General features: G+C 43.8%; 1 protein-coding gene across 2 annotated transcripts in view; it reads left to right on the top strand.

Annotated features, from left to right (window-relative positions):
• Positions 1-14,379, top strand: part of DOCK8 (dedicator of cytokinesis 8) — a 709,540-nt gene that overhangs the window by 679,314 nt on the left and 15,847 nt on the right. For both annotated transcript variants that reach the window (XM_069228642.1, XM_069228651.1), the window contains one exon: positions 9,450-9,556. In XM_069228642.1, coding sequence (XP_069084743.1) covers positions 9,450-9,556 — 107 coding nt within the window. The remainder of the gene's footprint in view (positions 1-9,449; positions 9,557-14,379) is intronic.

Here is a 14,379-nt window from a genome sequence, read left to right as displayed (position 1 = left end):
TGGAGGCAATGGATTAGTATTACATGTGGTGAGTTAAAATATATTTATATATGCATATATATATATATATATATATATATATATATATATATATATATATATTAGGTCGTTATAGTTAAAACCATGTTTCCATAGAAAAAATCTTTTTTTGACTTGCCTTTATCTTTAGCACTGTTTGACGAAACTTTCCAAAAAAAAGTGTGCAGGTGATTCTTGTTGCACACACAAAGTTGCGGGGTGACCCGTCAAGCGGGGGGCGAGAAAAAGTGGTGAGTTCAATAAACATGCATTTACCATGTTCATTTCTTTAGGAGTTTTTAACATGACTACAGCCCGAACCGCTGGACGCAATGGCACCAAATTTGCAGAAAGGTGGTTTTTGGAATCCCAGAAAAAGAGTGAAAAAAAGAAAAGGGGCTAGGGTAGGGACACCCTGACCCCTTAGCTTTGGTGCAGGGGTCCCAGAGGGACCCCCCTAGGGCAAAAAAGCAGTTTTTGTTTATATTTTTGCCACGAATTTGCAGCAATTAAAAAAAAACAACTGTGGTCTCCTGCACTTGTTTTAATAAATCCCCGGGGTGCGCCTGGTCCTAGAAAATGTAAAAAACTAACAGAGGGAGCGGGGCTTTAATTCTATAGTATGCGGGGGCCCCCTGAACCCGGGGACAACCACCTCCCCAGGGCAAAATGCCTTACTTATAGTAGCAGGGTCGTGCCCAGGTGCCACCTCCCCTGGGCTGTTTGGATTTTATGCGGAGGAGGGCCTTACTGCTCCCCGCAGCCTCGGGAACCGCCACCTCCTCGGGTCTTTAGTTCAATAGTATGCGGTGGACTACGTGGCATCCCTGCGCCTCGGGACCACCACCGCCTGGGGGCATTTGTTTGAAAAGAAAGGGGGGGGGACTGCACGACCACCCTCAGCCCCAAGGACCACAACCGTCCCGGGGCTTAATTGAAGTAATGAAGGGGGTCCGTCAGCGACCCCTCGCACCAGGGACCAGGGACCACCACCTCCCTGGGGCGAATTCAAATGTTGAAGGGAGGTTGCACGGACCCCCACAAGGAGTCAATAATGGCCCTGGGGACCGCCACCCCCCAGGGCTGGCTCCTACTATGTCCCTGGGTGCCCACCCCTGGAACATGTCTATTTGCTGTGACAGCTCCCGCCAAGTCACAGCAAACACTCTGGTTCCAGCAAGCAAGACCTGTCAGAGCTCTCACTTGCTGGGAGCGGAGATTTCCTCTGTTTCCCTGCCCGCAGATGTGTGGGCAAGGAAACAGAGGAAACAATTGCTCTCACTGACAGGAAGCTGCATGTTTAGCATGACAGCAATGCTGGCTCCCGCAGGAGGTGGGAAGCCGTCTCGGACTGCGGGGGCCTTGAGGCTCCCCGTGGTCCCATTGTGCACTGGGTGCCCTGGAGGGCACCCAGGAGAGATGGCCGGGGCCCAGGGGATGGGGTCCCCGGGGCTGAAATTGCCCAGGGGAGGGGGACGTGCAGCCCCCCTCCTCCACTTAATGAAGGCCAGGCTCAGGAGATACGATCCACAGGGCCGAAATCGGCCCGTGGATGTGGGCCATGTGCCTCTTCCATTGAACTGTTATGGGCCTGTGGTATAGGGTCCGTGGGGCCAAAATCGGCCAGAGGAGGGGGGCCAAAATCGGCCAGAGGAGGGGGGCCACGCGGCCCTCCTCTCCCACACTGGCCATTCACCCAATGAGGTAGCACATACTAACTAACCAGTAGAAAGTGCTCTTGTTGTATAGTCATTTTGTGCAGAACTTTGGACTCTTGTTGGATAAACGAGCAGGTGAGCTTTTGTTCTGGCCATGATGCTCATTTAACAGAAATTAAATCTCGACAGGAAGCACTTACAAACATAAACGTAGCAGATTCCTAGTTGAAGCTCCACTTCTGGACAGGACAAATGGACCTAATTTCTGGGCTTGGTAAAGGCAAAGCAAGTTTGTTTACTCTGCGATTCCATATTAAAAAATAATCTGAAATCCATCATGGAGGTGAATGCATCTTTCATCTGTTGCAGCACAATCAGATACTCTTACACCCATTCTCACACCTAGACAGACACACTCACAGCCACTCTCACACCCAGAGACACCCTCTGACACCTATTCTCACACCCACAGAGACAGGCCCTGAAGCCAACTCCTGCTGCGCATGACCAAATGCAGTGCACAGTTGGGTGGTTAAGAGGAGTTGGCCGCAGGGAATGGCCGAAGGCCAGGCCTTGCAGGCACCCCCTGCTGCATACGGGCAAAGGGTGTACATAGCCTGGAGCCAAAGGCCATGCGCAAAGGTGGGACCGTACTGAGACCTACCCAAATTATCAAAATGGCCCACCTGAGGCTTCAAATCCTGCATCCCTCCCCGCAAGATTGGGATTCACCCCGGGGGACAGAGACTAGCTGACAACATTCCTGTGTTAGAGAACATAACAATTCTCTAGCCGTATTTATAACAACTTCATAAACGCAACATTAAAAACATTTCATAGCATTGTTAGATTCTATTTACAATATGTACATCAAGTCATTTTGGGTGGTAACTAATATATGGTATCTCCTAACAATAGCGGGATTTTTCCCGGGACACCCTTTAATCACAGATTTTAATATTCTCACTGATCTCTACAATGGATTTCCTTTGAACAACAAAACTAGCCTTGAAAAAGCCCCAGGTGAACCCACCATTAGGGGGCAAAACACGTGTCGGCTGTCCGTCTACAAGTCTAAAACTCCTTATTCAAAGAAAAACATACAACCAGTGTTTTTGATCTCCAGACCATATGAGCAGTAATAAATGCACTTGGATTCAACGTTTGGACTTGATATCTTATTTTCTGACGATAAATCGCATCATAACTGCCAATTCGATATTTTATGACAAAGTGGGTTCTCAATCTTCTATTACCTTATGTTACCAGCCTGGGGCAAACTGGTCCACACCACTTTTTGATAACCCACAACATGGAAAATAACTGGGCATCCTCCAGGAAGAGAGAAGTGGACCACATAAACTTTACTCTTTGAACCGTAGGTCCAGAAGTGTCTAAATTTGTGGGGTCAGAGACCCAGTTTATATACCCAAAAATGCCTTTGAAGTGGGGGAGACATCAAAGAGTGGTTTTGAAGTGCACAAGTTCCCCTTTCTGTGCAGTCTAGTCTGCCAGGGTCCCAGTAGGGGGTTTGGCAGCCCATTTTGTGAGGGCAGGCCACTAGCCTTTGAAATGTAAGTATCAGACCCTCCACACTTCCAGCCCAGGAAGACCCATTCAGTTTGCGGATAAGTACAGGTATGACTGAGTGTCTTGCTTTTGTGGTTGTCTGGGTGAAATGCACAAGGGAGCTGTCAACCAGCCCAGCCCAGATGTTCATTGGAGACAGACTGTAAGGCACAGATGGTTTTTAAGTGCAGAGAAATGCTCACTTCCTAGAAGTGGCATTTCTAAAATAGTTATATAAAATCCAACCTCACCAAAAAGCAGTAATTTCTATTATCATTCCGGCCATACTAAATATGACCAGGTTACCCCTTTCAGATCAGGATCTACCACTCAAAAGGTATATGACGGCAGCCCTAATGCTAGTTTATGAAAGGAGCAGGCCTCACAATAGTGGATAACGAATTTAGGAGCTTTCCTCTACAAGGCAAGTGAAACATGTATGTACATGTCCTGCCTTTTACCTACATAGCACCCTGCCCTTTGGGTTACCTAGGGCCTACCTTGGGGTGAAATACGTAGAAAAAGGGAATTTAAGGCTTGGCAAGTACTTTTAAATGCCAAGTCGAAGTGGCAGTGAAACTGCACATACAGGCCTTGCCATGGCAGGCCTGAGACATAGTTAAGGGGCTACTTATGTGGGTGGCACAATTAGTGCTGCAAGCCGACTAGTAGCATTTAAATTACAGGCCCTGGGCACATGTAGTGCACTTTACTAGGGACTTATAAGTATATTAAATATGCCAACTGGGGATAAACCAATGTTGCCATGTTTAAGGGAGAGAGCATATGCACTTTAGCACTGGTTAGCAGTAGTAAAGTGCGCAGAGTCCTAAAACTTGCAAAAACAGAGTCAGAAAAGTGGAGGGAGGCAAGCAAAAAGTTGGGGGATGACCACCTTAAGGCTGTCAGGACTAACAGGTTCCAACTCAGCCCCTGGGTGGAAGCGCCAAAACCTCTGTAGCTTGAAATGAGACAAGGCTCAGATGCATTATTGAAAATACCAGGTACATGTTTTGCTTTGAACAGAATGTTATTTTTCAAACAGATTAATACCAGTTCTTTTAACAGGCTCAGTACCCTTTTGCATCTGGCATATTGGAAATTAACTCATTCAACCACCGCCATGTTGTCAGGCCCTAAAATATAGGATGGATTGCGTAATTGGTCTACCCATATGTGTAATGCCACTACTATGGGAAATAACTCCAAAAAGATGATGTTCTTGATTAGCCCTGAAGACTGCTAATGCTGAGGCTAGGCTTGTGCACACCACCTGGTGCCTAATATGGCCCGAAAAAACCAATACTGCCAGCTGAGTCAGAAAACAAACTCAATTCTTGATTTTACTGCAAAGGTGCCGGCTACACCATTACCCCATTGAAGCCCTTAAGAAATGCCAGCCAAATTCTTAAATCCTGTTCAACATCAGAGGACAGGTGTGTTCTATGGTGCTTTTCTTTCAAACTGGACATGGCTTGGGCTATGGAGCGGGAGAAAGGACGACCCATTGGAATTATCCATAAGGAAAAATTTAGTTGTCCCACTAACACCTGTAACTGGCGTAGAGTACACTTCTTGGACCCTAGACATGTTTCCAGGGGTGCCTAAAAAGCCTAGACCTTGTCAAGAGGTAGCCTACACTCTCCTTTCACTGAATCAACTTCTATTCCCAGGAACACCAAGGCTGTGGCTAGCCCTGTATTCGTTTCATGAGCTAAGGTATCCCAAATTCAGCCATTAGGGACGTGAATGTAGCCAAAGACCTAGCACATCTATCAGACCCACTCGGTCCCAGGAACAAGATGTCATCTAAGTAATGAATGATAGAAGTTGACCCAGATGTCTTGTAAAAACCCATTCCATAAAGGTACTAAACTTCTCAAGATATGCACAAGAAACTGAACACCCCGTGAGCATGCATCTGTCATAATATAACTTCCCCTGGAACTGGAAACCCAACAAATAATAAATCATTGGGATGAACTGCTAAAAGCCAGAAGACTGACTCTATATCTGCCTTTGGCATTATTGAGGCAGCTGGGTCCAGGGGCCCTCATGGCAGAGTGCCATCAAGGGATGCATTCTTCAGAGCAGAGCACTGGGTCAATTGCATCATTTACTGATGCTCCACAAGTGGCTTGGAGATTGTGTATTAATTTAAATTCACCAGGGTCCTTTTTGGGTACCAACCCTAAGAGTGAGCAAAAGGCCCCACTATCCTGCACAAACTCAGTACCGTCCAGATTTTTCGTGCAGCCGCCCCTTGTGAAATACCTAAGGAATGCTGATTATTACAGAACTCTGGCCCCTGTATTCCTGGTGCTGGGTTGCTGAAACCATAGAAGAAACCATCATACAACTGTTGTACAATTTCATACTGTGGATACACAGTTAGACAAGGATTCAAGAACAATAGAGACATAGGTTCACCCACAACCAAAGGAAAGCCACCCTTATTTCTGCCCTCCCTTTTCCTTTGACTTCTTGAAGCGTTTGAACTCTGGGTGCCCTGCAGTACCACAAAAGGAGCAATTGTGCTTGAACTTGCAAGACCCCTGAGGTCTGGTACATGCCTTTTAGTTGAATGCCCAACAGGCCCCTTTGCGGTCCCCTCCTGCTTCTCAAGCCCGAAAGGGTGACTGTCCATTGGTCTCAGGTTTCTTTAGAATTATACTACACAACCAAGCATTCACATCAGTCTGATCCCATGACATGGAAGACTTTGTGGCTTTCTTTAACCTGAACACCTTATCATACGTATGCACCCACTATTTTATTCATATAATACGCAGTCTGGGGGCCCAAATCTGGGAATTTCTCAAGTAGATCTGACTGATAAATGGTAAAACCTTTGATCCAGTTTCTTATAGTTTATTCAGCCTTAGGTTTCTTCCATTTATGGGTAAAGTCCTTATTTTCTTTAATGTCCTCCTCTGCCGGCTTCACAATAGTAAGCTCAAAAATATCCACATATGTCCCCTTTTTAATCTTTGCCTTTATCTCCTCGGCCAGGTAGAGCCTAACTGATCCCTGGGTGATAGTACATGGTCATATGTGCTACCAGATTGGGTCACACCCTCACCTTTGGACTACATTGCTGGCACACTTGTAGAGGGCCCTCCTACTGCTGGGGTAGCAAGGCGGGCAGAATTGGCAGATACGGTGGGGCTGCTGCTGGAACCCTAGGTGCCTCCAGGTTCCTGCTGTGTTTTCCTGATGCTTGGAACTAGCTCCCCCCCATCAAGCTCCTCACTGTGGCCAATGCAGCTCCCTCGTTAGCCAAGGCAACACTTTGGCTAAGCTGCTGACTAGGCCTTCCCAGGCACCCTGCTCACTTATTGACCTAGTCGCTTCCGGGCATGGGCCCGGTACCTCCTCAGTCATTGGGATGACCATTTGTGTGTCTGCCTGCCCCTGACTAGGGACCACTGACTCCCTCCTGGGAGTCCCCCTTGCAGCTAGTTTCATCCCCCCCCCCCACCACCTTGGGTGTTACTCTCCTAGCCTGCTTTGGGACAGGAGGGAATGCTGATTTTAGTGGGAAACCTGTCCTCCTCCCTGTCTGCTGGTGCATCCCCAGGTACAACTGGGGTAGTATCATGTTGCTGGACACCACCATTTTCTGTCAATTAGGCCAGAGTTGGTTGCAAAAGTGCTAGGATCCAGTCCATGGTATCCAGATGCCCCATAACCACTTCCAAGTCAGATTTACACTTTACCTGTTTTGGGGGGATTTTTACCACCAGTACCTTGCCTGTTGCGTGTATCCCTCCCAAGTCAGTGTTAGGGCCTTAATTGCAAATGTCCTACTTAATTCAATACTACCCACATTCTCTACTTGGCAGTAAGATAGGAAGTGAAATAGCTGAGCCCATTAAAATGCAACAACCCGGCAAACCTAAATCCCCCGGTCACCTGCTAACCAGCCCCAGGCATATCACGAGTTAATACAACCTCAGAGGTGGACAAATAACACCGTCAGGAAATTCACCCAGCACAAACAGACTACTGAGGACAATAACCAAGCTAGCAGCGGCACTTACTGGAGAAAGAAAATGCTCAAAGGCAAAAATTGCACAAAACACCAACCGTACGAATCAGCTGATTTATTTCCTGGCTGTCCCGGACTAATATGCTGCCCCCAACCTGGACCTGGCCTGCCCCAGCACCAAGAGCACGTACAGCCCCAAAAACTACCCTCACTTTACCTTGTCTGAGCAATTCAAGTCCTGAACAACAGCAGCCAGCAGGGCTGGTGTGAGGTCAAACCTTCCTCCCGAGATTCTCCGAGGCTATTGCCAGCTACCACTGCCCAAGGCCAGGGAGCGGTCAGGCTAACAGGCAAGGGCTAGTCAGGCAGGGACCACAGCTGCAGCCGTGGCAATCCAAAAATCAGGGCAAAATCTTCAGGAAAGAAAGGTCCACAAAAATCCTGAGGAAAGAAAAGGCGCGGGATGCAGGCGCGTCGGGGGTTATCAGGGGCAGCCAGGCGAAAAATCAGGTAAGGTGAGTGCGGCTGGGATCCCTTTTTTGACCCATCTAGCCACCACTGCCAACCGCCTAGGTGCCCCCATTACCTGTCTGCCAGCTGATCAGGAAGATTGTGGATGCCTATAAAAATTTGAAATTCGCCGCCCACAGCTGTCCGCCGCTCTGAACTGGTCCGATCCGGCCCACACCTGTCTTGGGGGTTCGCCATCAGTTGGTGTTGCCTTTGGTTCAGACGTGGTTGGGTTCATGTATAGTAATGAAAATTACTTTACATTTAAAAAAACATTGAAATTCACTGAAAAAACTGAAAGCTACGGGGACATTATAGGAAATAACATTTTAAAAAAGCTTTAAAAATTCACTTAAAAAAGCAAAGGTTACATACATGTTATAGTTAGGTTCTGAATCTACTCGCACAAAAGCGGGAAAATTCAGCAGTTATAGTTAGAGTTATTTCAAGTAACTATAAGTCGCGGCCTAAGGTAACTATAACTTGCACCTTCGCCATGCACTAGTAATTACCCAAGATATTACAGCACTAATGACAACTTTTAGAACGTCAATAAAAATATCAATGAAACATTAGAAATCAAATTATTGATGAAAAAACTATGCATGGGGAGTGAATTATAGTTACCTTAGGTTGCGAGTTATAGTTACTTGAAATAACTATAACTATAACTGCTGAATTTCTCTGGTTTTGTGTGAGTAAATTCAGAACCTAACTATAACGTCCCTGTAATTTTGCTTTTTTCAGGGGAATATATATATATATATTTCTCGTTATCCTACACACATCTTCATCCTATGCAAATTACCTCCTATTCTGCGGCTACTGACTACATAGAGGCACAGAATCTTATCTCATGAGCCCACATAGTTTCTGCCTTTCAAAAGGGTGATGGTATGTGACTGATGTGACTTCCTGCTGCACGGTAGCTTACCTTCAGAGAGATGGCATAGAAATTACGTTAGAAGCAAAAGGTGCACTTGCACTTCTACCCGGAACAGTGAGTTGTGGCTGTATCTGTCCCTCGCAAAGTACTGGAAAGAGAATGAGATGGACAGATTGGAAGGGCATAGCTAGAGCGAGGGGAGAGGTAGATACGAAATGAGAGACAGAACTATAGGAGATATGAAGGACATAGACATGCCAAGAGGGGGACGTGGATCAAGGATAGAGGAAAGCAACACAGGAAGAGGGACCAGGTGACCAGGACAGGTTAAAGAGGAATTAGAGTTTAAGGCAAGCAAACCTTCACAAATTTAGATGTGATAGAATGAGAAAGAGGGGGGGGAATATGAAAAAGAAAGCAGGAGCACTCAATTTAGGAGTTACACAAAAAGTAATACTTTTGGAAATAAAAGGTATTGTAAAACTCCAATACAATATATTTCTATATTTCTTTTGAACTAATCAGAGTACAATTTATATATCTCTTAAATACAACTGTATACCATTTCCCTTCCTTCTACTTCCAATTTACTTCCAGAGATATTTTTGTTTTTCGCTTGTATTGTTCACCTCCTTGAAGTGGTACCTGACATGGTCTAATCCTGTACAGTACTTCTGTAGCTGAACAAAGGACACAAACATGCACAGCATTAAAGTAGCCTGTTGCTATCACAGGAGGAACCGTTTATGAGAAAATTAGTAATTCTGATTTTCTGTTACTAAAGATGTAGCCTTCTGTGTTTTTCTCTTCCTGTTAGGGCCCACTAGAAGTAGCCCAGGTCTTCCTGGCTGAGATTCCTGCGGATCCCAAACTCTACCGGCATCACAACAAGCTGCGGCTGTGTTTCAAAGAATTTATCATGCGGTAAGTATAATGCGCGTTGTTTCACCTACCAGTGAACCGGAGGCATTCATTTGTAGGCACTGCGCACGCCATAAAGAATCTATACGGATGGGCTTGACGGCGTCATTGTGACAGAACTCGGCACTATCCTTCTCCGTTCCTCCGGGTTGGTATATAAAGCTACTCTCTGCTTTAGGTCGGATGTAAATGGCACGTGAATGTGCCTTCTAAAACTGTAACGCTATACATCAGTATGAGAGAGTGAGAGAGAGAAAGGGAGGGGGAGAGAGTTAGAGAGTCTGCCTTCTATTTTCCTAATTTCCTAATGCATATGTTAATTAATTTCTGTCGTCTCCCAACAGTATTTTCCCTGCATTAATCACGCTTTTTGGTCACGTGCATCGGCCTGCTCTAGAATATTTATCTGACTAAAATGTATTATTTCCAAATAAGAATTATTGTGCTATGTAGAGCTCCAATTATAATGCCAGCGCACAAAAAGAGTAATTAAATTGCATACAAGAAAGCAAAAAAGGCATTTTTGTCCTAATCTGTTTTAAACTGACTGGTTTCTAGAGCAGTTTAAGGAGAATCAACCATACCCCTGCCTTACAGGTTTATGGTCTCTCTGAAAGACAGCTCCTCTGTCATGACAGAGGCCTTGCAGCAAGTTTACTGTGATCCCTAGGACCACCTGCCAGTGCTTCACTACAAGAGATGAGCAAGAAATAAATGACTGAGACTGTCCATCCAGTTCTAAGACTAACTTGTGTTCACATAAATGTGCAATGAAGGTCAGAGGAAACCTCTATAAAAATGTACTTTGAAGGTCGGTGCTGCAGGTCGAGCCGGAAATGCAAACAAATTACTACAGCATGTGACATTTTCCATCTAATTTCTGAGTGCTTGTGCCTTCAGAATTTAGATGTAAAATTCAAGCTTGGACGGGAAAGTTTTCCAGTCAAAATTTGGTTATTTTGATTTCCAGTTAAAATTTGGTTATATTGATTTTGATTTGAAGGAAGGGCTTGCAAGTGCGCCTGGTCCTTAGTAAGTAAATTTACAAGGGGTCGCGTATAGGCCAATGAACCTTTTGGATCGCATGGAGTATTCTAGCTATGTAGTAATCGATGAACATCAATTATCAGTTTAATTAATCAACAAACTCTAAGAGAATCATTAATCATGAGACAATATATCAACATTTTATGAATAACCACAACTCAATTATACGTTTTATCAATTTTATTTCCCTATTAGTTACAATACTAAGTCATCAGATTAGATCAAACTTTATTCAATCAGCTCAGTATTAGTTCATTAATGACCACCAATAACATAATCTAATCAGAACTTGAGAAAACATATGTTCGAATTCTTCAGCATAAACCAACAAGGATGAATATGACAGCATTAATAGCAGAGTTCAGCAATCAGACCGTCAATCATTTGTCACTGTCAACAGCACCTAAAGGACCCTTACCTAACCCAGATTAGCATTTAGCATGTGGGACTTCATGCAAAAACAATTTAGAAAACGTGAATTTGGAAAACATCTAGCTAAGAGACAAAAACTATAAAAACAGCGCAGTTGGTACCTAGAAAGAAAGGCACAAAAGTTCATCAGTCACATTGTCATAGCTACCTATCCACGAAATGGATCAGCAACAAAGTCAGTCTTCGTCTTCAGGTCATCAATCGATCAGCAACACATCAGGCTCTAAAGAGCATGAGCCCAATGACAGAATCTCGAACTGTGTCGCTTGACGTCATCAATTCTCCTCTCGCATCTGAAGTTTTTGCCCCTTGTCATGACTTTTTATTAGTGTTTTTTAGTCCATCCCCCAAATTCCTAATTGGCAGATGTGACTCTAACTTATAATATCAGTTTTACAAATATATGCGTTCTAATATTTCTCCATCCCCAATTAGTTGATTGGTTCGCTGTACGATGCCCTTATCATCCGGCTCATCAGGTATCGAAAATGTTGCATCTTCTTCTCCAGTCAGTGCTTCTATTGTTAAGTCCTGGGAAAGTACATTGAGTCTGTCTTACATCAAACTAGTTACATTTCCTAGTCCCTCATCTCATGTTCGTCGATACATTGCAGAAAATTCTAGCTAAGCAGATTTTATTAAACAGCAAACAGTTCCTGGTTAGTTCAGTACACCAGCTTCTCTGCAGTGCGCAAGAAATTCAACTTCTGTATGAGGCCTGGAAAACTAGGCCACAACTTCGGCTAAGTTAATTCTACAATATAATGCAAAACATAGGTTATACATCTCAATATGACATATTACTACATTATTCTTATACATTTTCATTATTTCATACATTTCTTAGCTCTATTAGTACAAGTTCGTATAAGTGGCTGACATACCCCCTGGGCTCATTTTCAAACATGCACATAAATTTTCCTCTACAATTAATTTCTCTATGAACGTTTGTAAGTCATAACATATAAGCATTTATTAATAATTTCTAATTAGCATATCTGTGTCAACAGTCCCTCCTCTGATGACTAAATATGTCATCACACCTTTCTTTCCCATCATTTCACAATTCTGTTTCAGCTGTATTTTGTCTCCTTCTTAAATGTTCCCTATAAAATCTTTCCCTGTTTCGTTCTTCCCTCCTCTGATTATTTTTAGATCTTTTCAATGTTATCTTTTGACATAATTTGCATGAACCCCATAATCCTAATATGCAAGCAATCACAATTAATATCCCTTGTATGATTTTTAATAATACCCCATTCCAAATTTGACTAAGCCAGTTTCCCACTGAAGCAAATCCTTTTCCAACCTTTTCCCAAATACCTGGTTCTTTCAACTCTTTTGAATCTTTACTTGAGTTAGTCAGATTAGTGAGTAAGGGCCAGATGTATGTAGCCTTTTGCGCCTCGCAAACGGTGAAAAACGCCGTTTGCGAGGCGCAAAAGGCCTTCCGAAATGCAGAGTCACATTTTGCGAGTCGGTACCGACTCTCAAAATGTGATTCCGACTCGCAAATAGGAAGGGGTGTTCCCTTCCTATTTGCGACCGCATCGCGATGTAGGGTTGATTTGTGACCGCGAAAGCGGTTGCAAACCAACTCGCAGTTACCATCCACTCGAAGTGGATGGTAACTCATTCGCAAACGGGAAGGGGTCCCCATGGGACCCCTTCCCCTTTGTGAATGCAAAATCTTTTTCTTTTTGCAGCTCGTTTTCCTTTAAGGAAAAGTGGCTGCAAAAAGAAGAAAAAAAAACTGCTTTATTTAAAAGCAGTCACAGACATGGTGGTCTGCTGTCTCCAGCAGGCCACCATCCCTGTGAGTGCCTAGACTCGCTATGGGGTCGCAAACTGCGACCCACCTCATTAATATTCATGAGGTGGGTCTTTGCGACCCCATAGCGACTCGCAGAAGGTGTCTTAGACACCTTTCTGCATTTCCTTTTGCGAGTTGCAAATTGCGAATCCATGGGACTCGCAATTTGCAACTCGCAAAAGGAAACCTACCTACATCTGGCCCCAGGTCTCTTATCTCCTTACTATTGTTAGGTATGTAAGAACAACAATGCCTAGAGTTAATCATCTTACAGTCTCCGCCGTCTTTCGCTAAAAGAATGTCTAAAGCAAGCCTATTTTGAAGCGTCATAGCTCTATCCACGGCTAATTCAGTATCTAAGACAACTTTCGTATCTTGATCGAATTCAGAATGACTCCCACTGAAGGAATCACTGCAGCAAAGATATCTCCCAGAACTGCAGAAGAGGTTTCCCTCCTCTGTCGCTTATGAAGTAATTCAGTCAATTTCGGAAACTTTTTTAAGTCATCTATCTGGTAAATTTTAGGAAAAACTATCCCCAAATAACATGTCCCATACCATCCTCTTGGAAGACGGTAATAAGCATTTAATCCACAAATATAGTATATCCCAGGAATAGCAGGGTCCTGACCATTCAGCATAAACGTCAACTTACTCAAAAACAAAAACACATGCCTACATTCACTCGTTCCCACAAATAAAGTGTCAGTGCATGATTTTGGCCTATATATACAAAGCTTTCCTACATGTAATGCATCTAATGCTAATTTCCCTTGCGTTTTAATAGCAGTGTAAGCATAATCTTTCTTGTAAGTCCTTTTCTCTAAGCCTTTTTCTAATTTCTCCTTTAATGCCTTTCTCCTATCATCAGTAAGCCCTATGAAGCTCTTTTCTAAAGGTGTAAGCAAGCACGTAAGGTTATTACGATGAGCATATGCGGTCCCAAATGTTAGTGTTGGCTCAAATAATCCTCTAACTAGCACTATATCATGCTCTTTAGCTACTCTACTCAGATATCTAATAATAGGAACAAACGAAAACAGCATGTCATAGATATTGTATATACTCTTGGTTATAGAATCTTGTTAGTAGCAAGGTACAGCTTAATCCATATGTTAGCGGAAGACCATGGTACGTAACCCCTTCTTCTACTGACAAAGGAATTTGTGAACACACAAGACAATTCCTCACATCCACTGTCTCAACATACTCATTCAACAAGCAATAGAAAACGTTAAAAGAAAGCTCTCCTTGTGCATTAGTATAATCATGCAAGTATTTCTCATCTACCTTAAACCTCTCTAAAGCTGTTAGTGTAGTAGTTTTAGGAGCAGAAGTAAAAGTAGGTCTTTTCATATCATGAACAGACATTCCCACAATCATTATTATAAACAAGATTCCACACATAACTCCCAAACCAACACTCATGTATCTGCAGCGCCTAGCAATTCTATCTTGATTATTTCGCTCAGCCATGATCTGTAAAGAATCAGAAAGCGGAAGTAACTCTTATAGAAAGTGCAGTAAAAATCAA

The sequence above is a fragment of the Pleurodeles waltl genome, chromosome 1_1, assembly GCF_031143425.1.
Source record: "Pleurodeles waltl isolate 20211129_DDA chromosome 1_1, aPleWal1.hap1.20221129, whole genome shotgun sequence".
NCBI classification, from domain to species: Eukaryota; Metazoa; Chordata; class Amphibia; order Caudata; family Salamandridae; genus Pleurodeles; species Pleurodeles waltl.
This window is presented reverse-complemented; position numbering and strand designations above follow the sequence as displayed.